Genomic DNA, 14,610 nt, shown 5'->3' on the forward strand with positions numbered 1-14,610 from the left:
CTGGGCCTTCTTTCCCGGGTCGTCCACAGGCACAGTTCTGACCCTGCTCCACTGGGGGCGGAGGGCATCTGTAAGGCTGAGGGGGCAGAGCTGCAGCCCCCTCCCTGGACGTCTGCTAGCGGCAGGCAGTGTCATGTGACTGTGTCCCGGCCACATTTTCCTCTTTTCCCCTTCCAAACACCACCCATTTTTCAAATCCTGTGGGTACCTTTTCAAAGGGTTGATTTAAAGCCTTCTCAGCCGGAGACATACTACAACATTAGAGCCATTTTCTAAATGTATTTTTTGGTAAAAAGCAATATTACAGAAACATTAAAGGATTTTTAAAGATGAACAAAGTCACCCGTAAATTCTGTAATACAACTCCCTGATCGCTTCCAAGAACACACATTTTTCTACAGTTGTCATCATAATGAAAGTACAGTCTTGCATGCTGTTGTTTTCCACTGAGCATTTTAACATAAGTGTTTTTCATGTGTTCATGAACTCTTCCTAACCATGGTTAAGGCGCACACCATTCCATCAAGTGCAGGGCCATCGTTTACCCGGCATCCCCTTTGTTGGAAATTTGGGCCGGAAGTTTGTAGTGAACATCTTCACGCAGGCTTTTTCCTCCTCCAGCTTGTCCTCCTCCATCACATTCTTGGTATCAGTTCTCGGGAACGGACTATTACAGTAAAGGGTTGTAATCTTAATAGCACACACTCTGTGTACACACAGCTTCTCAAAGGGCCGTGTCCACTTGCTTTCCAGGCAGTCTTGCCTGCAGGAGGCGGGTGCACTATGACACTACTGCCCTGAATTTTTTTTTGCAGGGGTGGGTGGGCTGGGATTTTCATTCCTTTTCTGTTTTGAATGTGCCTTACTCTAGCAGTGGACTCTTTGTAGTCCAGTTGTGGGGGAAAGCCTGCCCTTCATAGTTAAAGAATGCAGTCAGAAAGGACTTTTAATTGGACAGAGGATAAAACTAATTTGAGAATAAAATAGCCACAAAGATGGGGCAGGCTTCCCTAAAGGAGAGACTATCTCTTTCCTTATTTTGTTTCTTATTGTTATTAAAGTATACGTATTTATTATAGAAGATTTGAAAGATACAAATAAGAAAACACAAACCACCTGAAGTCTTACAACCCAGGATAACCAATTTGGCATATATCTTTTGTCTTTTCTTCTGTGCTTTTTTTTAAGTTTCTGATTAAGCTGATTTTTTTTCCACATAAAAAACCAAAAACATTTTTCATGACATCAGTTACACCACAGTATGATTTTTGTTGACTACATAGTATTCCATCGTTGAAGCAATCCCCTGCCATTTGACATTCAGTCAGCAATCTTTTCATCATAAACAGCGCTAACAGTAGCACAGACATCTAGTGTGTGACTGTGATCATTTTTTTAGGGTAAATTCCTTGAATCGGAGTTGCAGGTGAAGGGACTTGTGTATTTTGAGGTTTGGGGATGCCCCGCACTTACAGTTTCTTCCCCCATGGGCATGACTCACAGCAAGGCCTCCACACCCACAGCCTCAGGGATTCCCCAGCTTTTTCCCTCCTTACCACCTGCCTCAGATTGTTGTTGAGCCAATTTCAAACTTCCAAGAGAGGAACCTGATTGATCTAGTTTAACACTTAGAGCCAAACCACATCAGCTGAAGCTCAAGGGCCAGTCCACCTTGCATTTGATTTTTTAGGGATGTGGCTCGTAGGTCATGAGTGGAAGCAGCCCTAGCACAGCTTGTGACAATTTACAACACTGGAGTTTATCTTTTTCTTTTTTATTTTATTTTTTTAAAGAATGTCTTTCTGAATAGGTTATATTTTTGGAGTCAAATCCTTAGTTTTTTCTATGTAGGACAGAGAAATCAGAAAAGAACAAACATTTTTTAATTAAAAAAAATTTTAAATCCTGAGTTTGATTCACGCAGTGTTCTTAGTCAGCTGCTTCCTTCCTCAGGGCATACTATATGCTTGGCCCCTGTGCCAGGACCCAGAGTTAACAAAAATGAATGAAAATAGGAATCTTGGCCTCAAGGAACCCTGCCTAACAATAATGATATTGTTTTTATATATGTAATGTTTACAGCCTGCCAGATCATGTCAGTAAATTCTTTGCGTATATTAACTCATGGAATCCTCATGCCAACCCTTCGAAGCAGGGTTTTAGAGATGAGGAAGTTGTGGCACAGAGAGGCTGTATAATTTGCGCAAGGTCACACAGCTACTGAGTGGTAGAGCCACAGTTGAAGATGTGTCCTAAGTGCTGTGGTGTAGAGCTGTATGAATGGCTATGGGAATGGTTCGACAAATTGTACCATTCCCTAAGCTGTGCAGTATTGTGCAGCCATTAGAATAAGAAGGAGCTGACTTAGAAACTCTTCCAAACCTGTTAGGTGGGGGAGAAACAAAGCTTCAGACAATGTATGTATCCCATATGTGTTTTTTAAAAGCTTCATAAACACATGTATGTGTATCACCAAAATCTAACAGGTCACGGGGGGGAGGGTGAGAGGAGAAGCCTTTTGCTTATCTTATATACTGTGTGATCACATAAAATGGGAGGAAATATTGACACAGCTATAGAATGGAATAGAATACACCATTCAGAATTACATACTGCTAGTAGAGAATTTTTAATAACATGACAATACGTTTGCTAAAACAGTATTAGATAAAAGTAGATGAAGTTATATCTATAAAAAATATATAGAAGAGGTGAGAAGGAAATGTATCAAAATATTTAAAATGGCTACATTTAGATGGTAGGTTTACAAAAATGTTTTCTTTTTAACATTGCACTTTCCAGCGTTCTATAATCTGCTTGTATTATGTTTGGTGTTTTTTTTTTTTTTTTAATTCTGGATTAATATGGACATCCTCTTCTTTACATAATTGAGGCATAAAGCCGTGAATTATAATACCTTCCAGGCTTCCAACTTTCATCTTTTTAAAAACAGGCGGCCTGGGCCTGACCCTGAGCTCTTCCATCCCAAGTGCTCACTTTAGGTCAGTTCCCTTCACGGTGATCGTGCCTCCTTCAGATGACCGTGACAGGAAGAAAGCCACCCTTCCCACCTCGTATTCTGTTCCAATGACCTCCCTCTTTGTGATTGTTTCCCGCAGTGGCACTAAGGAAAACAGAAACCAGCCATCATCTCTCCCTAGACAAAGCCAATGTCCCGCCTGAAATCTTCCAGAAATCGTCACAGTTGGCAGAGTTACCACAGAAGCCACCACCTGGAGACCTGCCCCCGAAGCCCACAGAACTGGCTCCCAAACCCCAAATTGGAGATTTGCCACCTAAGCCAGGAGAACTGCCCCCCAAGCCACAGCTGGGCGACCTTCCACCCAAACCCCAGCTCTCAGACTTACCTCCCAAACCACAGATGAAGGACCTGCCCCCCAAACCACAATTGGGAGACCTGCTGGCAAAATCCCAGACTGGAGATGTCTCACCCAAGGCTCAGCAGCCCTCTGAGGTCACGCCGAAGTCACACCCAGTGGATCTCTCCCTAAATGTGCAGTCCAGAGATGCCATCCAAAAGCAAGCATCTGAAGACTCCAATGACCTCACACCTACTCTGCCAGAGACGCCTGTACCACTGCCCAGAAAAATCAATACGGTGGGTAGGCACCAGTGTTCAGGCTCTTAACGATCCCTGTGCTGCACTTGGAAAGCTGGCGGGAGGGTATGCGCTCCAAATTGTACAAGAGAAAGCAGGGGCTTGCTCACCTGACTGACCCTGCTTCCGTGCTGTGGTTCCAGCATTATGGTGGAGTGGAGCCTACTGCTTAAGAACACAGGCTTTGGACTCCAACAGGCTTTAAGACCTGGCTTCAGTGCCTAATACAACCACACAACCTTGGCAAGTTACTTTCTCTGAGCCTCAGTTTCCTCATATGATATATGAGCTTATGGATGATTAAATGCAAATGAGCAGCACTTCCTGGCACATAGACCACTGAGGAGTGGTCACTCTTATCTAGGAACCTTGTCCTAGATAACCTTTTCCTTTCCCTAAGGTCACAAGAAAGCAGTTTCCCTCTCTGGGCTCTGAGAATCTTCCAAGTCAGTGCTTCTCACTGCATCCTCCTGGAGGAATGGAAGGTAAAACCCAAAGAGCCTTCCACAAACATTTGTAGAAGTTTCATATTCTATCGTTTTCATGAAATGCTTTCCACTCTATAAAATGTCAATTTTACTTCAATATAAAAGTGATTTTTCCCAGAATCTTTGTGGAGAAGTGATGCTTCAGGAAGATGTAATGTGCTGTACCCCAGGCTGAGGAGCAAAGTTAATGGGGCAACCAAAAGCCCTCCAATTGTACATTGTGCAGCTCTACCCTTATTCACATTTTGTTATAAAAATGTTACAACAAGCCAAGTGCAGTGGCACATGCCTGTAGTCCCGGCTACTCGGGAGGCTGGGGCAAGAGGATTGCTTGAGCTTAAGAGTTCAAGACCAGCCTGGGCAATACAGCAAGACCCTGTCTCAAAAAAAAAAAAGTTAAAAATGTGTCTCATCAATACTAAAGGAAAGGTAAGAAAAATAAAACCCATCCTCCTGTGGATTTGAGCTGCCACGTTTAGTATAGTGGATGCTTTTACTATTCAAAAGGGAAATCTCCCTTGACTCCCAAGTACCCTGACAGCCTCAGTAGCCTTTGGACATACGCAGAATTCCATTTCGTGCTGTACACTTTGTATTACAGTTTTATTATATTATTTCGTGTAATCCTCCTTTTGTAAATTAACACAGTACAGGCCTTCTCTGTTGCTCAGAGTCAGAACTAAGTTGCAGATCTGACACATCCACAGTTCTGCCAGGCTTCTCAGAGACACCAGCACAGGCCAGAAGGGAGCTCAGAAAGGAGCTAGGATTTACAGGGTGATTAAAGGAGAAACCAGGGGACAGAGAGCAGAAGTCACTTGACCCAGAACATTCAAAGAGACAGCTAGCTTTTTTAATTGCCAATTATTTAATTAGTCAGGTGTGAAAAAACATCGTTCAGAAGGTAATATCTCTGTTTTCATCTCTCTGTTTGCAAAGAACTGGAAGTCCAACAGATAAAAGCCCAAGTCAAAACTGGTCAAAAATTAAAACTGTTTTGGGAACTGCATAGAATCCTCCCAACCCTGGCTGGTCCCACCGTGTTTAACCAGCATGTACTGACTTGGTATTTTGCATGAGGACTAAGAAATTTGTTTATGCTGCACATTCAATATGCAGAAGCTGCACATTTTGCGTTACATCATGTTTCCTAAAAACATTTTTAGACTCTGCTGTCATTTCTGCAAGCTGATGTTGTGGGTGTGGCGGGGACAGTGTGCTTCGTGTTTTTTAGTGAAGCTGAATTTTGATCCCTACCCATAATGTTTGCTTTCTGGTGAAAATAACTTGGTGATGCCCGATCACTAATGCAGGGCAGGTCTGTCATTCATTGCTTGGGAGCACACTGGGCACCTGGCAGACATCCTTCCCACGTTCAAGGTTAAAGAAATCAAGGCTCGGTGAGGTTAAATCATTTGCCCAAGGTCACCTGTCTTATAAAGAATGCTGTGCTATTTTTTTCCCATCAGTCTATTCTTTCAGCTAAAACCCAGCTTCTTTATTTAAGGGGAAAAACAAAGTGAGGCGAGTGAAGACCATTTATGACTGCCAGGCAGACAACGATGACGAGCTCACATTCATCGAGGGAGAAGTGATTGTCGTCACGGGGGAAGAGGACCAGGAGTGGTGGGTATGTGCCTGTTTCATTCGTTCATTTGTTCGGCGTTCCCTGGCAGGCACGGTGCTGGGTCCTGCAGACACTGCAGTGAGTCAGGGAGCGTCCTCGAGCACAGGCGCCTGCCAGCTGCATCGCTCACCCAACCATTCACAAATGCCGTTTGCATTGATATCCTCCGTCACTGACACAGCTAGAAAAACAGCCGTGGTGCTTTGAAAACGGGTCAAGAAAATTAACATTTGTATGTGCTTTACCCCATGGTGTCATACAACAGTATTGTGAGTTATAAGTATTTTCTAATTTTTCAGATATAAAAAAGTTGAGCGTGTTGCCTGTGACCACAGCCAGTAAGCAGGCCAGGTCCGGTTTCTGACTTGGCTCTGATTCTAAAGCCATATGCTTTGCTCACCATTCCACACTGTCCCCAGGCTAGCAGTCAGAGGCCCAAGTTCCTCTTCAGGCTCAGCAGCTTACAAGCACCCAGTCCTCAGGCTCAGTCCTGAATCTGGTCTATAGTTCTCTCTTTGTAAAGGGGGGCCATGATACCTTCCTCGTGTGATTTTAGAAGATTAAATTAGAGTATCTATGAAAATTCCTTTTACATTAAAACCTCGCTGCCCCGGTATCAGGAAGGAAAAATATCAGTGTCCTCCCCATGGTGGCTGTTTGGAGATCGGAGGCCCCTGTAGATACCCACGCTGTAAGGGCAGCCCACACATCTGCTGCTGTTCAGGCTGCCCAGGGAGTAGGTCTCCCCATGGGACCTGCCAGCCCGAGGTGCAGTGGACAGCCAGCCCATTACTCTGTCCGCATCGTCACTTCCCAACATCAGCAAGAAAAATTCCCCTTCCGTGGCAAGCCTGAGCCCTCTCCTCCCAAGAGGGACTCAGTTCTGCCTGCTGGGAAAGGACCTGTAGTTTACAGTTGGGTCAGCAGAACCTGCTACTGCCCCAAAACACCCACGCACAACATATACACATGTGTACACGCATGCATGCATATGTGCATGCTCACGTTTGGCTTTTTTCCTTCGGGCCTTCAGACAGCGACTTCAGATTCTTGATCACAGCTTTAAGGGTTTTGCTTGGACTGAAGTAGTAGTTCTCAACTGGGGGCAATTTTCGTTCTAATTTAGGTCATTAGAAAATGTTTGCAGGTACCCATGGCTCACAGGCTTATGTAGCAGACAATAAAATTGCCTTAGGCCACCATCACTCTCAACCTTTCATGATATTCTTTCTCCATAGTGACTAGAAAACAAGTGATTGGTACCTAGGAGCCCTTCCCATATATTTTTTTCTTCTTTTAACGTATCACATAAGCCCAGGAAGAAGGGATTTTTTTTTAGCCCCATTTTACAGATAAGCAGCTTATTAGCAAGGATTGTCTGAGGTCACCCACCTGGAAAGGCAGCCAAGCACCATGGTTCAGAACTAGGACTCTGGAGTCGGAAGCCTGTGTGAGACTGGGGGCAGGTTCGTCCACGCCTCTGGGCCGCTGTCCCCTTGTCTGTAACAAGAGGATCGTAAGAAATACATACCTTATGGGGTTGCTGTGTGGGTGCAGTGAGATCCGTGCGGAAGTGCTGAGCATATTGTAAGTTCTGTCATTTGCTGTTTCGTTATATATACTTGATGATCCTTACACTCTCTCTCGTTCACTGAAAGGTGGGGGCTAGGCCTGGGGTTCCATCCCAGGGCTGTGGGCAGACTCTGGGCCGGGCTCTCACCTACTGGGCTTGTCACAGGGCAGCTGCCTGCTGCCTCCAGCCTCACTGCTCTCTTTTCTCCTTGCAGATTGGGCACATTGAAGGACAGCCTGAAAGGAAGGGAGTCTTTCCAGTGTCCTTTGTTCACATCCTGTCCGACTAGCAAAAAGCAGAACTTCAAGATTGTCCACATCCTTCATGCCAGACTGCTGCCTCCATGTAATCCTGTGCACAATGTGTAAATAGCTGCTGTTACAGAATAAGAAACTCATGGAAGGGCCACCTCAGGAGGGAATATAGTATGTATTGTAAATATCCTGTGTCTTCTGCCTTCGCCAGTATTAGGGTAGCCTTGGGACCCGGCGCGCCTTACTGGTTTGCCAAAGCCATCCTTGGCGTCTAGCACTTAAATCTCTCTATCTATGCTGTTTCACAAGCAAACAAACAAAAAAGTATAGGAACTGCTGGCTTTGCAAATAGAAGTGGTCTCCAGCAACCGTTGAAAGGCATAGAATTGACTCTCTGTTCCTAACAATGCAGTATTCTCAATTGTGTTACTGAAAATGCAACATTAGCAAAGAGGTGGGTTCTGTTTTCCAGGTGAAACTTTTAGCTCCATGACAGACCAGCCTGTAGTTATCTGTGTACACAGTTTACAGCTACAAAAACCTACTTTGGTATTTATTACAGAAGAGTGCTCTGTTAAATGTAAGTGTTATTCCTTCAGCAAAATATTCACTGACCCAAAACTCTTTGTGGCATTTTACAATGCACACAGCCTCATGCAAGTTTAGACAGACAAGTGGATTCATACTGTCTTAATGATGGTGAGTGCCCACCCCTGAGATATTACCTCATTATGCAAAAATAACATATCCTTCATGACTATTTTGACAAAAGTTTAAAACATGTCTGATGAAGTTCAATGTTCAGGAACCAAGGACTGCCAGAAAATATTAGCCTCTACATTATGCATGCATTTAGAAGCTTACCTGAAATCTGCCTTTTATAAAGGAATAGTATGGATAAGTGGAACTGTACATTTTTTAGACTTGATTGCCATTAAAGCAGAAATTATAAGGTTGCAACAATATTTGTTTCTAGTCATTTGGCTTTCTCAAGAGTATGGATTTACATATCGTATCATGAATCAGCATCCCTCAAATGCGTTGAAGCATCTAATGCATCAATTTTAAATTATTTTCTTAGTTTTCTTCTTGGATAAATTTAAACTTTTAAAAGATTATTCAAGATGAATTTAAGTCAGCCCTTCACACAGTTTCCCTACTGTAGAATCCAGGTGCTGAAACCAAGCTTTTCTTTTTCCATGCTCTTTAGTAAACCCCAGTTATAGATAAGTTTTCCCATCTTAAGTTCTGTTCAATAGACACGTCACCTTCAAGTCAATTCATAACCAAGTTTTTGAACGCTGCTATGAATTGCACTGTGAAAAGCACTCTCTCTCTCCCTCTCATTTTTCTTTTCATCCCAGCCGCGTTTATCAGATCATTAAGAACATTGTGAGTATTTCAGTCTTTTACACAGTCTGAATTCTGGAAAAGAATACAATGGTTGTACTCCACAGCCAGTGGAACTGTCTGATTCCGAGGCTCATGTGTCGTTCTGGCATGACATTTGCTTAAATTGCTATTTTGGCAACAGCACAGAAAACTAATATTTTTAAGCAGAGAATCTTGGCAATGAGTGAGAAATGTTAACTTCACAGAAGCACAACTCCCAACCAAACCCTTAGGAAAAGCCCTCTTTCATAGAGTCACAGTGCTCAGTGAATATTAATTTAGTTCTGCTTAAGTGGTTACTATGAAAACTTTGAATAGCCACCTAATAAATAAACCTTGCATGACAAACCTGCAAAATATTTTATCAGCTGTTATTGGAAAGTGATTTTAAGCAATTGTTTCCTCAGTATCAGGGCACATGTGAATTCCCACACCAAACCGAGGGCAGGAGGAACCAGTCGACTGCTGGTGTGTGGCTGGCGGCTTTACCAGCCTCAGTGTTGAAGCCACACTGGGGTCAGAACAGAAGTCGTCATCTGAGGTTGCTCAGTGTCCCGTTTCTTTCATTTACACGTTTTAAGTTGCATTAAAGAGCTATTCGTTTTTGTGGCCTAGACTATTTTCAACTGATCTCAAAATAAACTGTTTTTTTAAAAAAACACAAAAGCTGCATGTCTAAAGTTACATGGAGTCAGTATCTATTCTTCTTCCCCTTTTGCAGCAACTTACACAAATGCATTTTTAATAACCTTTTTTCTGGGGTTTTTTTTTGTTTGTTTTCCATCAGGAATTTGAGTTCTCTCTAATCCAGCTTACTATGGGACCATAGGAAGACTAGGTAGAAATACCTTTGGTGATCTTGTTGAGTTTAAATCTGATCTTGTTCTTAAACTCAGTGAGCCACTATCTGCAATTTTGTACATGATATAGTATTTTGAAGGTATTGAACCTTATGAAAAAAATAGCAAATTAGGTTTTTTTTCCTGCAGAGGGGAAAGTTGTGTTCTGCAAATAGTGTGTGTCTTATTTTACTGTTGAACAGCAATTGCTATTTATTTTTTTATTGCCTAGAACTTCAACATGTTGTATAGGAATCCCGTAGTGCCACCAGTTAAATTCAAATTCTCATCTGGATGTTACCATCAAACATCAGTACACTTGTCATTTCACATGTATTTAATGTGACAGTTTTTCAGTACTGTATGTGTTAATTTCTACTTTTTTTAATATTTAAAATTGCTTTTAAATAAACATATTCTCAGTTGATCCCAAACATCTGAAATCAGGCCATTTTGTGAGTTGTCCACTATTCTGACTGGAGAAAAATCCAGGCTTCATTTGGCTGTGCTTTGGGGGTATATATAACACAAACCACTCCAACACCTATGTCAAAGCTCACTGGACTCAAAAAATGTGCGGTGCTTGCCCAGCCTACAAACTGTGGATCTTTGGTCCCCTCCACGCCCACCTCTGCTGCACCCACTTCTGCTGCTGTCGACGTGAGAAGAGGGGGACGTCTGCCTGAGTCAAGGGTGACATGTTACCACGTTGACAGTACTTAGTGCCCAGCACAGACTGAGCGCCACGTGTTTGCTTTCGCCACATAGCTGTTGTGTCTCCTGCTGCCACGCAGTGGAGCAGCCCCCGGCCCAGGTGCTGCCTACATGGCCTCCCTGGGTCCTTAGCAAGCCCATGAGAGGCATGAACCTCTCAGCTTTACAGAACTTGAAATGAGGCTCAGAGATGTTCATTCATGTGCAAGAGATTCATGGCTTATAAATCACTCAGGCGGGAGTCCACGCACGAGGGGTTCTGGCTCCAAGGCCATCCTCGGGATTTGCACCACGTGGAAGACAGTCGTTGCTACAGAGTTCTAGCCAGAGAGAAACGCAGCAGTGGAAAGAAGACTGAGACTACGGCATGGAAGGTTCTGAAGTGTTGGTCTCAGCGTTCCTTCTGTTTTCCTCATGCAAGTTGGTAGATCTAATAATGCCTGTTCACGCACCAAGACGAGAGGAACCCTACAAACCGCTGTGCTGCCAGGGAAAATGGGCTTTGGCATGGAAGTCAGTGACTTTCTATCAGGATATTTTGGGGCGAGACAGACAGTGATTGGGATAATCCGGGCAAAGGGGCACCAGCTTTCCATCTGGCTACAATGTGTCACACATAGTTTTAAACCTGGAACGGTCTGTTTGGAACTGATGACTCACCCCCACTGAAAGCCCCTCCGGTATCCACCTGCCCCGATAGCCCTGTCTCCCCAGTGGCGCTTGCTCCCCTCCCTCCGCCCGGGTCCCTGAGCACCTTCTGTGGTCGGTCTTCCCTGAGGCAAACGACGTCGCTAGCACGTTCTCAGATGGAGCAATCAGCTCACAGAGCTGAGGGACCTGCTCGGGGTCACAGGGAGTGATGGGCCGCAGTGTGGACCCAGGTCTCTGTGGCCTCAGCAACAGTCCCCTCCCTCCCCATCCTGCTTTGTTCTCCCCTAGCCTTGTGCCCGCTTACCCCATTTGTTTTTTAATTAAGTCTTCCCACCCCCAGAATGTGCGTATTAGGATAATTCCACCTATCGTACTTTGCGCCTCCTCCCCAAATGTCCTCTCTGTCCTGAATGGGAATCTTTGACTCTCCCAGTTGCGGGCTCTGCAGGCAACTTGGAGGAAATGGGCTCACTGCGCCCGCAGGCGTGCCCCGGCTGAGCAGGCGTCCACTCCCACAGTGGAGAGCCGAACAGACACGTTGGGCTCGGCCTCTGCAGCCAGCAGCCTGGGATGAAGTGAAGCCAACTAAATGAGTTACCTTACAGGTAAGCATCTGAGGCTCGTCTGTTCCACAAACATTCCCTTTGTGTCAAGACAGCCCCACCTTCTCTGTCCCTGAGAAGCTTACAGGCTGGGGAGGGGACGGGTGAGTAGTGATGACTCTGGGGCTCACCTGGCAGAGGGCGCCTAGAGGAGGAGAGGTCGCTCGTCCCAAAGGCCTGCACAGATTGAGCTTGTGCAAAAGCTGGTGGGGGAACAGGGTGGCACCCTTGACACAGCTGGAGCAGGCAGGACACGGCAGACAGGCGGGGCCGAGCCCACAGTAGTCTGCGCTGTGCTAAAGAGCACGGTCCCCGCACCCCACGGAGGCAGATCCCATCACCACGGACAGCTCACCTGTATGGAGGGCTTCGCGTGGGCGGGGCGCGCCACGGGCTCTGTCATCACGGCGGTTCTCAGCAGCACTATGAAGCAGGAACTGTTATTTCCCCATTTACAGATTAGGAGACTGGTGCTCAGAGAGGTTACGTCATAACTTGCCAAAAGGGAAGAGCAGAGGCCAGAAATTTGAACCCTGATGTCAGGGTTCCACCCGTGCGGCTCCTGGCTATTCCCCTTTGCTGCCTCGTGGCTGCTGCTGTGTTCCCTGCTGCCCCTCTGCAGAGAGGCTGGGTCAGAGCTGCCCCCACCCTCGACCAACAGGGCAGCCCCAGGGAAGGGTCAGCCATGAAGTGAAATGAAGTTCCCGATTCAGGGGTTCAGGCCTTAGCCAGAAGAGCCCCACAGTGAGCACTTCCTGGACAGTCGCGGTGCACGTGGGAGCCAGAGGTCGAACTGGCACTCGGCATCCTGGTGCACGCAGAGGGTGAGCGAGGAGAATGCGTCTGTCTGTGAGATGAGCCCTGTGTGCAAATGCCGAACATACCAGCTCCTGAAAACAGGAATTAAAGCTAAACACAGTTAAAGATAAACACAGTTGTTTTGCAAAAATATTACCACAAAGCAAACCCTAGAGTGAGGCTCAGGAGGCCAAAACTTTGACCTTCTGCAAAACCACCAAGGAAGAAGCCTTCTTTGACTTCACCCTTCAACAGAATTTAAAACTTCACTTTATAGCTCCAAGCAAATTTGAGGGCAAGAGATGGCAAAGATGTCACCTGTACATCAGCATAAATGTCTATTAGGGCCAAGTTGTCACATTTTGGCCAGCATCACCTGGGGTGCTCAGTGCCTGGAGATTCTGAATCATTCTAAGCCTCAGGAGAGGCCCAGGAATCTGCATTTAAACAGGTGATTTCCATGCACCACCAGGAGACTTGGGTCACTCCTGGACCACCTGTGGTCCCTGAGAATCCACAATTGACACCAAAAGGGAGGATGGTTATCCAGAGTCCTGAACCTCCCTGCAGGGCCCCTTATAACCGAGAGACCCCTCATCATGGGCTCAGCACTTAGGGAGCTACAGCTGTCATTTCCTTGCTATACTAAGGTGGGGTGAAAAGGACACAGGAATTGGAGTTTGGCAGACCTAGTTCACCCTCTGCTTCGGCCACTTACCAGCAAATGTGTGCGACAGACGTCTGCTGAGAAGCCGATGTGTGAACGGCCCCTTTACAACCTCAGACACGTTGCTTAAGCTCTGAGCCTCAAGTTTCCTGAGATGTGTCCCTTAGCTCGGGAGGTTGTGTGCTCAAAAGTGGAACAGTGCTTGCTAACTTGCCTGGCGCTACGTGCCCACCTCTGAAAAGCTAGAAGCTCATTTTCCCAGGCTTAGCCATTGGCTTCTTCGGTCCAGTGTGGTGAACCGAGATGCAGGGCCTGGTGCCTTCCATCACCTGCAGCGTAGCTTCTGCCCATCCCCAAGGGTGGCAGGTTGGTGGCTTGGCTGGGCTGGCCATGACCATTTGTTACCTGGGCCCAGAGGGACCGGATGGGGGAGGGTAATTTGGGATCAGGAAAACATGGGTACTGAGCCTTAGTCTCTCCAAGCCTCAGTTTCTTCCTCTGCCCAAAATGGGATAATGGTCTTAGTATCATAGAATTATTGATAGTATGTGAATTAATGAAATAATTAATGAGGTGGTGAATGTAAAGTGCTTAGCCTGGTGCCTAATACACTGTAGCATGAAATAATAATTATTAGCACTCACCCCTTCAAAAATGATAAGAACTTTGAATCTCCTGGCCTTCCCCAATGACAAGTGAGAAATTAGAGACATAAACCTACTTAGTGCAAGACCTGCAGTTGGTGCAAGAAATACTAAGTATTTCTTGAATGAGTGAGCACAGACCTGTCAAAAATAACGAGAAGAGCACCCACTGTTGACAGGGGTGGGCAGGGATCACCCAGCTGCTCTCCTTTCAAACTCATGGCCAGCACCCACCCCCACCAAGGGGCAAAGCCAGGATCCCTGATCGTGTTTCCTCTACCCACTTTCACTGCACATTGCTGACTCCCACCCAGTGAGCAGCCTGCTGGACAATGGACCTCTTTTTATGGTGCATTAAGCTGTGGAACAAAGATTCACAAGAATACATTGTCTGAATGTGCAAGCTTAGTTCCTGCTCAGCTGGAACCACTTAGAAAACTCAGACACCAGGACTCCCCTGGCCGGCTCCACCTCCAATTACCCGTCAACTACCCTATCTGCACTCGCTTTATGGCCCTGCCACCCTAAGTAAGCTCTAGAGCTGAAGGAGCAACGAAAACACCCACGCTTGCCCTTCCAGACTAGTTCCAGTGGCCTGGGGTTAACTTTCCCACCCAAAGCCTAGGCCCAGTCCAGTGTGTGCCAAAGTGGAAGAGGCCAGGGTGGAAACCCAGCTTGCAAGGAGAGGGAAGTTAAGGGGTTCAGGCAGGAGGCAGATACCAGCGAAGAGTCAAAGTGAAGT

The 14,610-nt window shown here is 45.8% G+C and overlaps 1 protein-coding gene across 1 annotated transcript in view; it reads left to right on the plus strand.

The window, feature by feature from the left end:
• Positions 1-9,605, plus strand: part of ASAP1 (ArfGAP with SH3 domain, ankyrin repeat and PH domain 1) — a gene marked incomplete at its 5' end in the record, with an annotated part of 142,742 nt that extends 133,137 nt beyond the window's left edge. The window contains 3 exons of the mRNA XM_012645496.1: positions 3,120-3,619; positions 5,615-5,737; positions 7,522-9,605. Coding sequence (XP_012500950.1) covers positions 3,120-3,619; positions 5,615-5,737; positions 7,522-7,596 — 698 coding nt within the window. The remainder of the gene's footprint in view (positions 1-3,119; positions 3,620-5,614; positions 5,738-7,521) is intronic.
• Positions 9,606-14,610: the final 5,005 nt, after the last annotated feature.

The sequence above is a fragment of the Propithecus coquereli genome, unplaced genomic scaffold, assembly GCF_000956105.1.
Source record: "Propithecus coquereli isolate 6110/MARCELLA unplaced genomic scaffold, Pcoq_1.0 Scaffold234, whole genome shotgun sequence".
Classification (NCBI taxonomy): Eukaryota; Metazoa; Chordata; class Mammalia; order Primates; family Indriidae; genus Propithecus; species Propithecus coquereli.